The sequence below is a fragment of the Capricornis sumatraensis genome, chromosome 22 (assembly GCF_032405125.1).
Source record: "Capricornis sumatraensis isolate serow.1 chromosome 22, serow.2, whole genome shotgun sequence".
NCBI lineage: Eukaryota > Metazoa > Chordata > Mammalia > Artiodactyla > Bovidae > Capricornis > Capricornis sumatraensis.
Window position 1 is genome coordinate 10,000,987 of NC_091090.1, and position 14,014 is coordinate 10,015,000.

A 14,014-nucleotide genomic window follows, 5' to 3' on the forward strand; every position below is an offset into this window, starting at 1 on the left:
ATGGGGTCACAAAGAGTCAGACAGCGCTGAGCAACTGAACTGAACTGATGTAACTAAGAGAGTGAACAGCCTCTGGAATATGGAGAGCTCTTTGAAGGAGTTTTGTGACTCACTGAATATTATTCTTCACTGTTTGAAACGGTAAAGGCTGGCTTTTCCATTACTCCAGCTAAACACTGCCAAATGTTAATTTCAGGTTTAATTGAATGTAGACAATTTGATGGAGAAGGCATTGGGAACCCACTCCAGTACTCTTGCCTGGAAAATCCTATGGACGGAGGAGCCTGGTGGGCTCCAGTCCATGGGGTTGCTAAGAGCCAGGCACAACTGAGCGACTTCACATTCACTTTTCACTTTCGTGCATTGGAAAAGGAAATGGCAACCCACTCCAGTGTTCTTGCCTGGAGAATCCCAGGGACTGGGGAGCCTGGTGGGTTGCCATCTATGGGGTCGCACAGAGTCAGACACGACTGCAGCGAATTAGCAGCAGCAGACAATATGACCTGAAGTATAGTGAACAGAATAGATATGCTACCAAGCAGGTAGAAAATGTTTGACTTTTACTTGTAAACATATCACTAAATATATGTTCTTGTTCTTGAATATTTGAACCTCTATGTCACTACAGATAAAACAAGCTCATGTTTTTTCTTAGCAATGGGTAACAATGTGATTGTAGACAGTTGAACAGCACATATGTATCAAAAATTTAGCAAATATCTTTTCCACAATTTTCTGTTCATAATTATATTCAGATGTCAAGTCAGGCCTAAAGTAGCAATATAGTAACAATATAGAAAGTAATAATTATCATGTTACTTTATATTGCAGAAGCTCAGTAAAAATTAGCATAGAAAAAATTAAATTTACAAATGAAATATGTCATTGAAATGCACATTGATTTTTTTCAACCAGTGTAGTTGCTTTATATCTTTTTGAACATGACATAAAGATATCAAGTTAAAAAGTTCAACAATATTCAAATTACAAAATCCAAAAATACAACTTATGATTTTTACAACTAATCATCTAATCAAGCATATTTAGAAACTTGAAGTCAATGCTAATGATTTGGCTGATGATTTGGGAATGAATATACAAATAAGAAATATACTGGATTTTTTGTTAACATTTTTATATTTGGCAAGTTGATAGGCATTTATAAAATTGATCAGGAAAAAACCTGTTAACTCTAAAATGTTACATTATGAAACACAACCAAATACTCTCATATGGACTCAAATTTACTATTAAACATATCATGCAGACTGTAATTTAGAATAACAATTTTTGGCTTCAAGGATAATTCTGTGATTCTACACTAGCATCACAAAAGATATGACTGTAAATTTATACTTGAATATTTTCTTGAGAAAAAACAAATCTAACATCATACCAATTACTATACCTTACATGAACATATTTGATGATTCAGGATCATTAAATCTGCCCTAACATTTTCTTTGATGATGGAAAGGATATCCTGTTGACTTGCTTTAACAAAGGTGATTGTTAATGAGCCATGACTCTTAATGAATCATGAGTCTGCCAGGTATTTGGGTTGGTGAAGGATCTCTTGTTTTGATTCAATATTCTGAAGGTTCTATACAAAAACAAAAGTAAAAGTCAACAATATGCCATTTTAAGGATTTTACAAATGTGTCTGTGCTTATATTTTTGGTTTGTTTCTGTGCCTAAAGAGAAGGATAATAAAATTTTTGAAAGCAAAGTTTAAAAAAAAAAATAGAATATTCTAAGGCCTAAGTATCATGCATTTAACTATGTTCTCCAAGTAATAATTTTCAAAAAAAAAAAAAAGAGTCTTTTTTCTCACATATTGAAATTTTTAGTTATTGGCTTCATTGCAAAATTCTTTGAAGATTTAGAGCTGTTTTGATTTAGTATAACACAAAACAAATGCAAAAACCCTAAATCTTTACTGCATACAAACACGTGTTCACATGATTTGCCCATCAGGTAAGTGGCAAGCAGCCTGCTTTCATGAAGAAAGCACTATTGATCTCCAATGTGAGCTGACACAGGTATTGTGGTTACTGATGCTTCTGTTTCATTTTATTCCTTCTTTCCATGATGGCTTTTACTTTTCTCTTTTTTTAACACTGGGTCTGGATCTTTCATATCCATGTAAGGATCAATTTTAAATTGCACAGAAAGCAAGTTATAACTAAATATAATATGAAATAATGACATAACATAGTTATAATATTATAATATAATACATAATTAGCTATATTATTAGTAACATTAATATTATAGTATAATTATTATATTGTTAATCATATAAGTAATAATAATATGAAATTTGTTTTTTAATACATATTACAGTCAACTCAAGATGACACTCATTGTCATCCAGTAAAGGAACATGCCTTTCTAATGCGGATAAGAAAAGAGAAGTTAACAGATGATACATAGGAAATTTTGCATAGTCATGGGTCTTATTTACCTGAAACACAAGAGTAATCTGTAAAAAAAGCCCTGGGCCCAGGTGGCAGATGTGAATCTTATACTTTAAGTGCATGGCTAAAAAGTAAAGATGAGGCCCTATAAGGATTTTGCTAAACTGGAAAGTTTTTTATGCTTCTCTCCATCAGTCTTCTGTGATGGAAATCTAGGCAAGCCCAGTAACTGAACCATGCTTTCAAATATTCTAAACCAAACAAAGGAAAGTTTAATAAATTCCAAATGCTATTTTCCCCCCCTTGAAATTGACTCTAATACTTTGGCCTTTAAACTGTATCTTGGAACTCAAAGAATATCTTTTCATACAAATACAACTTTTAAGGTCTTGAAGAAATGTTTGGTATTGATATTGGTCAGCATCAAATGAAATGGTTAGAGGAGTTGGATCCAACAGGGGAATATATTTAGCTGGGATTACATTTAAAAATAAGTAAGCTTGAGTGCCTGTAGATAGAGCGTATTCTGATCATGTGCCCGACCCCTTGCTACCACCACATGCCTCCCCGTTAAGTCTTGTGCTTGGTCTCTCTGGTCGTGGAGTTCTTGGAGTGTGAGGAGCCATGGTGTGCCAGCATCATCAAGTTTACTGAATCTGGTTCTCTGAGAATCATGAGATGAACGTCCACTGCCTCTGCTGCCCTCAGGCCTAATTTTACTGATAAATATATTTTAGGTGCATGTATATATATCATATATGCATGCACACACACTTAATATATATTTTTCATTAAAATTTAGGATAGTCAAATTATACAAAAAAATACACATTTTTATGTATGAAGAATTCCATGGACTGCATAGTCCATAGGATCACAAAGAGCTGGACACGACTGAGTGACTTTCACTTTCACTTCATACACATTTGTACCATTAATAAGCAAATGAACATCACTGATATTTAAATACCAAATACTTTACTTATTATGGCTTATTATTTATTATGTTGTTATTATTTTAATTAAAAATAAGCAACTGAACACCACTTTATATCTCTTTGTAAATGTTAAATAAGTGGAAAAAATTTAAACCCTGGACATTTAGACATCTACAACTGACATATCTTTAACCTAAGGTCTCACATTCACAGTGAAGGCAGCCGAGAAAGAGAAGACTTTGGAAATAGTAAATTAAGTCAGGCAACAGGAATAAGTTCTTTTAAGGTGCCTGACGAGGCCTCATTTCATACCTCACTTAATAACTGTGTTATTAAAAAATAAGAATAAAACTCAGCTTATAAGAAATTAAAGACTATATCTTCAGGTAAATATAAAGTGTGTGAAATACACAACAGGTCCATTATGTGAGCAGATTAATCCTGCAAGGGATCTGAATAAGGAATGCAGCAAAGTTCAATTTGGATTTCGTAGGAAAACCGGGGAAAGAGTGAGAGCCATTTCACTGGAAGAACGATGCATATGTGCTTATAAAATGCAGCGTGAATCATCCAGTGTGATCACACTTCCCTTACACATGAAGACAGGGTAACGTCCTCACAGAACCATCCCACGATTCCCGAGTCTTAAGGGAGGAGCACTGCTTCTCGGCCCTGCTGAGCTCTGCCGTTCTGGTGTGTGGCCTCACAGGGCTGGTCCCCTTACAGCCCCTCCCTCTGAGCTGCATCCACTTACCTCAGTTTGACCATCACCAGGAGAAGGATCCCGCAGGTGGCCGTCATGCATATGACAGCATAGATGACTTCTCCTAGAAGTAAAAGATGTTTTATGAAGTGCTGGATTTTTACAGAGAATGAACACTAAAGATAATTTAGAGGGTGGATTTTTGGTATATGTGCTGCTGAAGCAAGCACCAGAGGATGGATTTTTAACTGACCATTGAAGGGGGGATGAAATCCACTGAGAGTTATCTCCTTTGCATTATTTCCTTTTTGCAACGCAATGCCTTTGACCTTGGACAGGGTCAGATAATCTGAAAGAAAACAATGAAAATGAGGTGAAAGTATATCAAAGTCATGCATTATTTTTATCCCGTGGGTTGTAATTTGCTTTATAAGCAACAATTTATTTCTATGATGTTATTTTAATATAATATTGATATGATAGATTTGGGTAAACGGGGGAACACTTTTATTCAATTTTAACAGCCTTCTTCACCTTTAATCAAATAACTACATAATTGAAGTTGCTTTTTAAAAAATATTACTAGGGTAATGATTGTATTTTATAATACAGTTCATTTTACTTTATACATAGATTAGGGGGAAAATACAATAATTTAAGGCTGCACATTGGGATACTGGAAAACATTCCTTCATTACAATAGTGATTGAGTACACATTTCCCCAAGACCCACTGTCTTTATGAATTTTTAGACCCTCAGGAGAGTCCCTAAACCAGTCACTCTGCTCAACTGTCTACCTAGACACTTCAATATCTGGTTTTTCTCATTCGCCTATTCTGTCTCCCTTTTAGAACCACTTCATTTTGTATTGGCTTTACATATTTTTGCCTTATTTAAGGGCTTTCCTATGGCTCAGATGGTAAAGAATCTGCCTGCAATGTGGGAGACCTGGATTCAATCCCTGGGTTGGGAAGATCCTTTGGTGCCAGGGTCCAGCCCCAGTAGATCCAGGGTATTCGAAGTGGAGACGGTGTCGGTGTCTGAGGAATTAATTGCTTAATTAAAGATATGGAGGAAGATTAGAAAGAAATAGTGTAGTAGGAAAATAAGTGGAGAAAAGAGGCTGAATAACTTGGTTTACGTGGAAAACCAATAAAGTTCCAAGACAAGGAACTTGCACCATCTACATAGGCTACTGGCGCCCACTTGAATAGCGGAGGGTGCCCCGCCTTGGGCTCCCTCTTGCATGGGTCTTAGAATCCAGGGCACATAAGTAGACACGGTGAGCCTCTATGCTCCAGATGGGAATTCAGCCAGAAAAGGGAGAAAAGAATGACATGGGGGAGCCAAGCATCGGTGCCAGACCCACAACTTTATTTTCAAAAGTAGCTTATATACCCCAAGTTGTACATAAAGAAATAATGGAATATGCAGAGTTATGCAGGGGCAGCAGTCCTGACCCTTATTGAGACCAGGCTTTCCTCTTGTATACCTTCCCGTATACAAAAGGTCTCAGGTGGTTTTGCATCAGCTTCTGGCCAGGGGGCCTGTTGACATTTTTATGGCTCTTTTCCTAGATAAATGTCTATCAACCAGAAAACTCTCTTTCCCTTGGAGTGTTTTTTCTTTAATCTGCATCACTCTCAAAGTACTAAATAAAGTTACATTCCTGTAGAACAAAGGTGCAGTGGGTTATAACAAAGAAAGTACTTAACTCAAAGATCTAATGTTGCTAATGCCAGGGCTACTACCTGTTTTTTCTACATGCCAACTATACCTACAAATAAAAGATATGAAAATTTGCCAGCAAGTATTGGCTCAACAAATGAAACCCTTAATCAGTCCTATTCTAATGATTTTGACTCCTCGGAAGCCCCTACATTCCTAGGATTTTTTTTTTAAGCTTCCTGTGCCTCTCGCGGTCAGGAGGCTGCAAACAATCACATGCACAGCTGTAAGAGTCTGGCAGGCAGGCTAGAAAGCCATCAGAGGGTTTTTGGATTGAAACACTCTTATTATGCCCAGGAGATTTATTATCTAAAAGCTCTAAATTAACTTTTTCCAGAAAAAGGTGGTGGGGGGACAGTCCCTTGTTAATGTCAGAAGAGCAGGTGGAAAGCATAACACAGTAAAGCAGGCAGACTCTGGTTTTGGGGGTAGATGCTCGAGAATTTCCAGGGGGACCCCTGAGGCTCGATCCCACCTTTGTGTATGCCGAGCCTCCTTCCTCATGACCTTTGCCATGGGTGGGTTCCTCACACTGGCTCCTGGCACTTTGGAGAAGGGCATAGCAACCCACTCCAATGTTCTTGCCTGGAGAATCCCATGGGCAGAGGAACCTGGTGGGCTATAGTCCATGGGGTCACAAAGAGTCAGGGGTCCTCTTGGCCAGTCTGTAGCTCTCTTCTTCTTGTCCATTGTGTCCTAAACGTATTCCACCCTAACTTCATAACTCATAAGACAAGAAGGTGCAAGCTTTGGTCCTTTGGACTTAACTGAGCTCTGGTTTAGGTGATTTTATTGATAACTTTGAAGTGAAATCACCCCTAGTTTTGATTCAAGTTGACACAAACATATATGTCAAACATACCAATATCTAATTTCTTTAATGATAATGGTTAGGGTGGGTTTTAAGGCTTAAAAAAATAAAGAAAGAAAAGAAAAACAAAGGAAACTGAGGTAGAGCCTCCACTTGAGAGAGAGTTTGCTATCTTCTGTTACAGATGTTTCACACATTTTGAGACATGGAAGTCTGAGTGGATAGATTTTTTTGCAGAAGTGAGTGTATCAAATAAACAGGGTATTGCTTCCAATGACACAGACTCTGAGTGGGAAAGGAGAGAAGGCATGCTAACCAAAAGTCCCATTTAGTCCTCACTCTGACCAGGACTGATGCTGTCAGGAGCCAGCTCCTCAGAGCCAAGGTGTGAGGTCCACCCTGAATACTTGGTAGAAATCACAGGAACCAGACTGTTTGAGATCAGTAATAAAATGATCAGGGTGTGTGAAGGAGAAGCAGCCTAATATAAGAGCTAGAAAGTTACCTGAGAATTTTGTCACTGAAAACTCATTCTCAAGGAGTTAAGACATTAGCACATAGTTTAGACATTAACAGTTAAGACATTTTTAGCTCAAGATAGTTTTAATCCCCAGCTCACCTATCAGATTATCACATATTTATGGAAGTCTGACCTTCTTAGCAAGTGAAAAAATCAACCTCTTCTGAATGTAAAAGCAATAGAAGTAGAGCTTTTGATTTTTTTTCACTTTTGTGGTTATAAAATAATTCTGTTATTCACTAGAAACTCAGAATGGAAAAATTGAGCTATTTCAATTTTTTTTTTTCATAACAGTGGTGTTTTTTGGGGAAGAATTAATTTCAATCAAGTTAAACGTACAGATGTTTAGTGAACTAAGTGATCATAATTTAATTTTATATTTAAGTAAATTGGAATGTTAAGCATACATTATTTTGCTTCTCTTTTAAATTCTATGGTGTTTTGTGATTTTCCAGGCAAGAATACTGGAGTGGGTTGCCATTTCCTTCTCCAGGAGATCTTCCTGACCCAGGATTGAACCTGGGTCTCCCGTCTGCCTTATAGGCAGACGCTTTACCGTCTGAGCCACCAAGGAAGATAAGTGATCATAATTAAATTTTGTATTTAAGTAAATTGGAATATTATTTTGCTTCTCTTTTAAATTCTATGGTGTTTTGTGACATTTTCAGTGATTCATTAACTAAATGTAAATGTATGTAATGTACATTGGCTGATTATTCAAATGATGCTATGGTTTTCCTTTATGAAATTCTACCCCTCAGTACATGTTGCCTAGTTAGGTATTACAATTCATCTTTATATTAGAAAAAAAGGTAGGATTTTGATTAATCAGGCTATCTTATAGATATATAACAGCCTGAGGTAATTGTTAAACAGCCTAAGCCTTACCTAGTAAGGCTTAGAAAGAATTGTCTCATTCACTAAATTTCTCTCACATGGAACTCATTAACAAAGTTATAATAGATCAATGACAGAAATGCTAGCTAATGATCCCAGTGAAAATTTTAATGTGACTAGCAGTCACTCCACAATCTTAAATATTGTACCCTAGGAGAATACCAAATATCAGTTAGAAGAGATTAATGTTACGGAGGGTTTCTTGGCTACTGAAGCCCATTGGAGATTGTCCCCCACCTTTTATAAACAGTGAGGCTTACTGTGTTTTATAACCATGAAATTAAAGTCGGCAGAGTTAATAACCGACCTCAGTCCCACACCATCTGCTATATTTATAGATAAACATTGTCTGTGACTTGTTTATCTTAACTCCTACCCTAGAGGAATTAGATACTATTATGAACTATATTGTAAAATCCCTGTACATTTGATGGGAAATCAAGATTAATTTCAGCCTTACAGTAAGAACAAATTTAAATAATATTCTCCCCAAATAAGCTACAGAGATGGGCTCATTTCTCTATTTTTTTTTCCAAAAATCTTGCACAGCAGTGGCTGAGAGCTGATGCAGACCAAACCTCTACTTTGTATAATTTATATGAAGTAGTAAATGCATTGTAAAAAATGTGGTGGATCAGACACAAAGTCATGATTTAAAAATAAATGTCAGAGTTCTTGAGACAAATTAACTTGAGTACAAACTACAGATTTGTCAACCTTTAATTAAAGCATAACCAAGAAGACTCTGATTGGGAGAAAAATCTGATGAAAGGAACATTTTCATAGAATAATTTTTAAAATATATTAATGTATCTGTCTTTTTGAAATGGAAGCACAGTTGATTTACAATGTTGTGATGGTTTCAGGTGAACTGAAATGTGATTCAGTTTTATATGTATATTTATATATTTCATGTTGATGTATGACAGAAGCTAACAGTATTGTATTTATCCTTAATTAAAAGTTAATAAATATTATATATATATATATATATATATACACACATACATATGTATATATACATTATTTTTTGGAGAAGGAAATGGCAACCCACTCCAGTACTCTTGCCTGGAGAGTCCCATGGACAAGGCTACAGTTCGTGGGATCACAAGAGTAGGACACGACTTAGAACTATCTACATTATTTTTGGATTCTTTTCCATTGTAGGTTATTACAAGATATTGAATATAGTTCCCTGTGCTATACAGTAGGTCCTTGTTAGTTATCTATTTTATATATAGTAGTATATACATGTTAATCCCAAACTCTGGATTCATTCCTATTAATGAATCCCATGGCATAGTTAAAATTCTATTGTCTTTTTTCTAAGTTTAAATAAATACCACCAATACCATGACGACATCTTGTTGAGAAGGAAAATTAAAGGATACCCTTCTTGTGTATCCTACACCTGGTGTTATTTCTAATTTGGTCAATATTGTCTTACCTGAAGGTATATTAATTCCCAACTTAGAAATGAGTTTTTAATTGCTTCACCGAATGATCAGAATTGAGGTTCCATACATCATTGACTCTTTCAATTATCAGTGTATGAAAACCTCCTTCTAAAGTGGATCAAAGGGGCATTGCTGCTGGGAGAAGGGAAAATATATCAGCAGCTACAAATCTGAAAAGCCTATACATTATTAATAGGCTAAATCAAGATTTAAACACCTAACATGGATATAACACTATTGCTACTAAAATGTATGCCTCTAAACTAAACCAACTAAGTAATATGCTTTCCTTAAGCAGGAAGCAACAGTTAGAACTGGGCATGGAACAATAGACTGGTTGCAAATAGGAAAAGGAATATGTCAAGGCTGTATATTGTCACCCTGCTTATTTAACTTATATGCAGAGTACATCATGAGAAACGCTGGGCTGGAAGAAGCACAAGCTGGAATCAAGATTGCTGGGAGAAATATCAATAATCTCAGATATGCAGATGATACCACCCTTATGGCAGAAAGTGAAGAGGAACTAAAAAGCCTCTTGATGAAAGTGAAAGTAGAGAGTGAAAAAGTTAGCTTAAAGCTCAACATTCAGAAAACAAAGATCATGACATCCAGTTTCCCATCACTTCATGGGAAATAGATGGGGAAACAGTGGAAACAGTGGCAGACTTTATTTTTTGGGGCTCCAAAATCACTGCAGATGGTGACTGCAGCCATGAAATTAAAAGACGCTTACCCCTTGGAAGAAAAGTTATGACCAACCTAGACAGCATATTCAAAAGCAGAGACATTACTTTGCCGACTAAGGTCCATCTAGTCAAGGCTATGGTTTTTCCTGTGGTCATGTATGGATGTGAGAGTTGGACTGCGAAGAAGGCTGAGCGCCAAAGAATTGATGCTTTTGAACTGTGGTGTTGGAGAAGACTCTTGAGAGTCCCTTGGACTGCAAAGATATCCAACCAGTCCATTCTGAAGGAGATCTGTCCTGGGATTTCTTTGGAGGGAATGATGCTGAAGCTGAAGCTCCAGTACTTTGGCCACCTCATGCAAAGAGTTGACTCATTGGAAAGACTCTGATGCTAGGAGGGATTGGGGGCAGGAGGAGAAGGGGATGATAGAGGATGAGATGGCTGGATGGCGTCACTGACTTGATGGATATGAGTCTGAGTGAACTCCGGGAGTTGGTGATGGACAGGGGGGCCTGGCATGCTGCGATTCAGGGGGTTGCAAAGAGTCGGACGTGACTGAGCGACTGAACTGAACTGAACTGAAGTGGTTATAACAGGAATCAGCAAGGCATATTCTTTTATTTAATTCAAAAACTTCAAAGAAATGTATGTCAGGTTTATCTTCTCCCACTGTGGCTAAACTCTTCGTAGTTGCTAGGGGCTGGAGTGACATGGAAACTTGTTATTAGTCAATGGATGTAAGATTTCATTTATGCAAAATGAATGAGTCTAGGAATCTATTGTATACTATAGGGCCTATTGTTAACAATGCTTACAGTGTTCCTGAAAGGGTAGATCTTAGTTACCCATTGCTGATCAGTCCCCTTCTTAGATCACAAAAGGACTTGCGTACCTCAATGAAGCTATGAGTCATGCCATGCAGAGCCACCCAAAACAGATTGGTCATAGAGTGTTCTGACAAAAGGTGATCCAGTGGAAGAGGGGAAAAAACCACCCCAGTATACTTGCCGTGAGAACCTCATGAACTGTATAAAAGATCAAAAAGAAACGACACCAAAAGATGAGTCCCCCAGGTCTGAAGGTGTCCAACATGCTACTGGGGAAGAGTGGAGGAGAATTAGCAATAGTCCCAGAATGAATGAAGTGGCTTAGTCAAAGTGGATATGATGCTCAGTTGTGGACATGTCTGGTGATGAAGGTAAAATCCAATCCTGCAAAGAACAGTATTGCATAGGAAACTGAAATGTTAGGTCCATGAATCAAGGAAAATTGGATGTGGTCAAATAGGAGATGATAAGAATAAACATCGCCATCCTAAGAATCAGTGAACTAAGATGGATGGGAATGGGTGAATTTAATTCAGATGACCATTATATCTACTACTGTGGGCAAAAATCCCATAGAAGAAACTGAGTAGCCCCCATAATCAACAAAAGAGTCCTAAATACAGTACTTGGGTGCAACGTCAAAAATGACAGAATGATCTCAGTTTGTTTCCAAGGCAAGCCATTCAACATCACAGAAATCCAAGTCATGCCCCTCCCATGGATGCCAAAGAAACCGAAGTTGATCAGTTCTATGAAGACCTAGAAGACCTCCCAAAACTAACGCCTAACAAAAGATGTCCTATTCATCATTGGGGATTGGAATGCAAAAGTAGGAAGTCAAGATATATCTGGAACAACAGGCAAGTTTGGCCTTGGAGAACAAAATCCAGTGGGGCAAAGTTTAACTGAATTCTGCCAATACAATGCACGAGTCATAGAAAATACCCCTTTTCAATAACACAAGAGACGTTATACACAGACATCACCAAATGGTCAATACCAAAATCAAATTGATCACATTCTTTGTAGGCAAAGATGGAGAAGCTGTATACAGTCAGCAAAAACAAAAGCTAGAGGTGACAGTGGCTCAGAGCATCAGCTTCTCGTAGCAAAATTCAGGCTTAAATTAAAGAAAAATGGGAAAAGCAATGGGCCAGCAAGGTAAGACTTGCATCCTGTATGAATTCAAAGTAGAGGCAATGAACAGATTCAAGGGACTAGATCTAGTTAACAGTGTGCTTGAAGAACTATGGACAGAGATCTGTACAGGAGGTGGTGAACACAACCATCCCAGAAAAAAAGAAAAGAAAAGACAATGTGGTTACCTGAGGTGGCTTTACAAATAGTGGAAGAAGGAAGAGAAGTGAAAAGCAAGGGAGAGAGAGAAAGTTACATCCAATTAAACCCAGAGTTCCAAAAAATAACTAGAAGAGACAAGAAGGGCTTCTTCAATGAACAATCCTTAATAATAGAAGAAAACAACAAAAGGGGAAAGGCTAGAGAGCTCTTTAGGAAAATTAGAAGCATCATGGGAGCATTCTGCAGAAAGAAGTGCACAGTAAAGGATAAAAATGGTGGAGACCTAGTAGACACTGAAGAGATCAAGAACAGATGGCAAGAGTACATGGAAGAACTGTATAAAAAAGATCTCAATGAACGGTATTGCTGTGATGGAGTGGTTAGTCATCCAGGGCCAGACATTCTGAAGGGTGAAGTCAAATGGGCCTTAGGAAGCACTGCTGTTAATAAAGCTAGGTGATGTGATGAAATTCCAGCAGAACTATTCAAATCCCCGAAGGACAATGCCATCTAGGTTTTACATTCATTATGTCAGCAAATCTGGAAGACCCAGCAGTGGCCACAGGACCAGAGAAGGTCAATCCTCATCCCATTTCCCAAGAAGGGTAGTACCAAAGAAGGTGCTAACCATCAGACAATTGCACTCATCTCCCATGCTAGTAAGGTCATGCTTAAAATCTTGCATTCTAGCTTCAGCATTATGCAAACCAAGAACTTCCAGATGTCCAAGCTGGGTTTAGAAAAGGAAGAGAAATTAGAGATCAGATTGTCAACATTCGCTGGATTATAGAGAAAGCAAGGGAATTTCGGTTAAACATCTATCTGTTTCATAGACTACGCTAAAGCCTTTGACTGTGGATCATGACAAACTGTGGAAAGCTCTTAGATAGATGGGAATACCAGACCATCTTAGCTGTCTCCTGAGAAATCTTGGATGCAGGTCAAGAAGCAACAGTTAGAACCCTGTAGGGAACAACTGATTGGTTCAAGATTGAGAAAGAAGTGCGACAGGACTGTCTGCTGTCACCCTGTTTGTGTAACCTATACACTGAGAAAATCATGAGAAATGCTGGGCTTGTAAATGAGTTACAAGCTGGAATCAAGATAGGTGGAGAAACATCAGCAACTGCAGATATGTGGATACCACTCTAATGCAGAAAGTGAAGAGGAACTAATGAGCCTCTTGGTGAGGGTGAAGGAGGAGAGTGAAAGAGCCAGCTTAAGACTAGATATTTAAAAAACTAAGATCATGGCATCTGGTGCCAGTACTGAATGGAAAATAGAAGGGGAAATTTGGAAGTACTGACAGATTTCCTCTTCTTGAGCTTCAGAATCACTGCAGAAAGTAACTGCAGCCATGAAATCAGAAGACAATTGCTTCTTGGCAAGAAAGCAATGACAAACCTAGATGACATGTTGAAAAACAGAGACATTACTCTTCCAACAAAAGTCCATATTGTCAAGGCTATGGTCTTCCCAGTGGTCATGTATGGTTGTGAGATCTGGACCATAAAGAAGGTAGAAAGCCAAAGAATTGATGCCTCCGGACTGTGGTGCTGGAGAAGACTCCTGAAAGTCCCTTGGACTGCAAGGAGATCAAACCAGTCAATCTTAAAGGAGATAAACCCTGAATATTCACTGGAAGGACTGATGCTGAAGCTCCAGTATTTTGGTCATCTGATGCGAACAGCCAACTCACTGGAAAAATCACTGATTCTGGGAAA

General features: G+C 37.8%; 1 protein-coding gene across 1 annotated transcript in view; it reads right to left on the reverse strand.

Moving 5' to 3' along the window:
• Positions 1 to 14,014, reverse strand: part of GFRAL (GDNF family receptor alpha like) — an 82,892-nt gene that overhangs the window by 5,461 nt on the left and 63,417 nt on the right. The window contains exons 7-8 of the mRNA XM_068960980.1: positions 4,315 to 4,410; positions 4,113 to 4,185 (exon numbers count right to left, since the gene is read on the reverse strand). Of these exons, the coding sequence (XP_068817081.1) occupies positions 4,113 to 4,185; positions 4,315 to 4,410 (169 nt within the window). The remainder of the gene's footprint in view (positions 1 to 4,112; positions 4,186 to 4,314; positions 4,411 to 14,014) is intronic.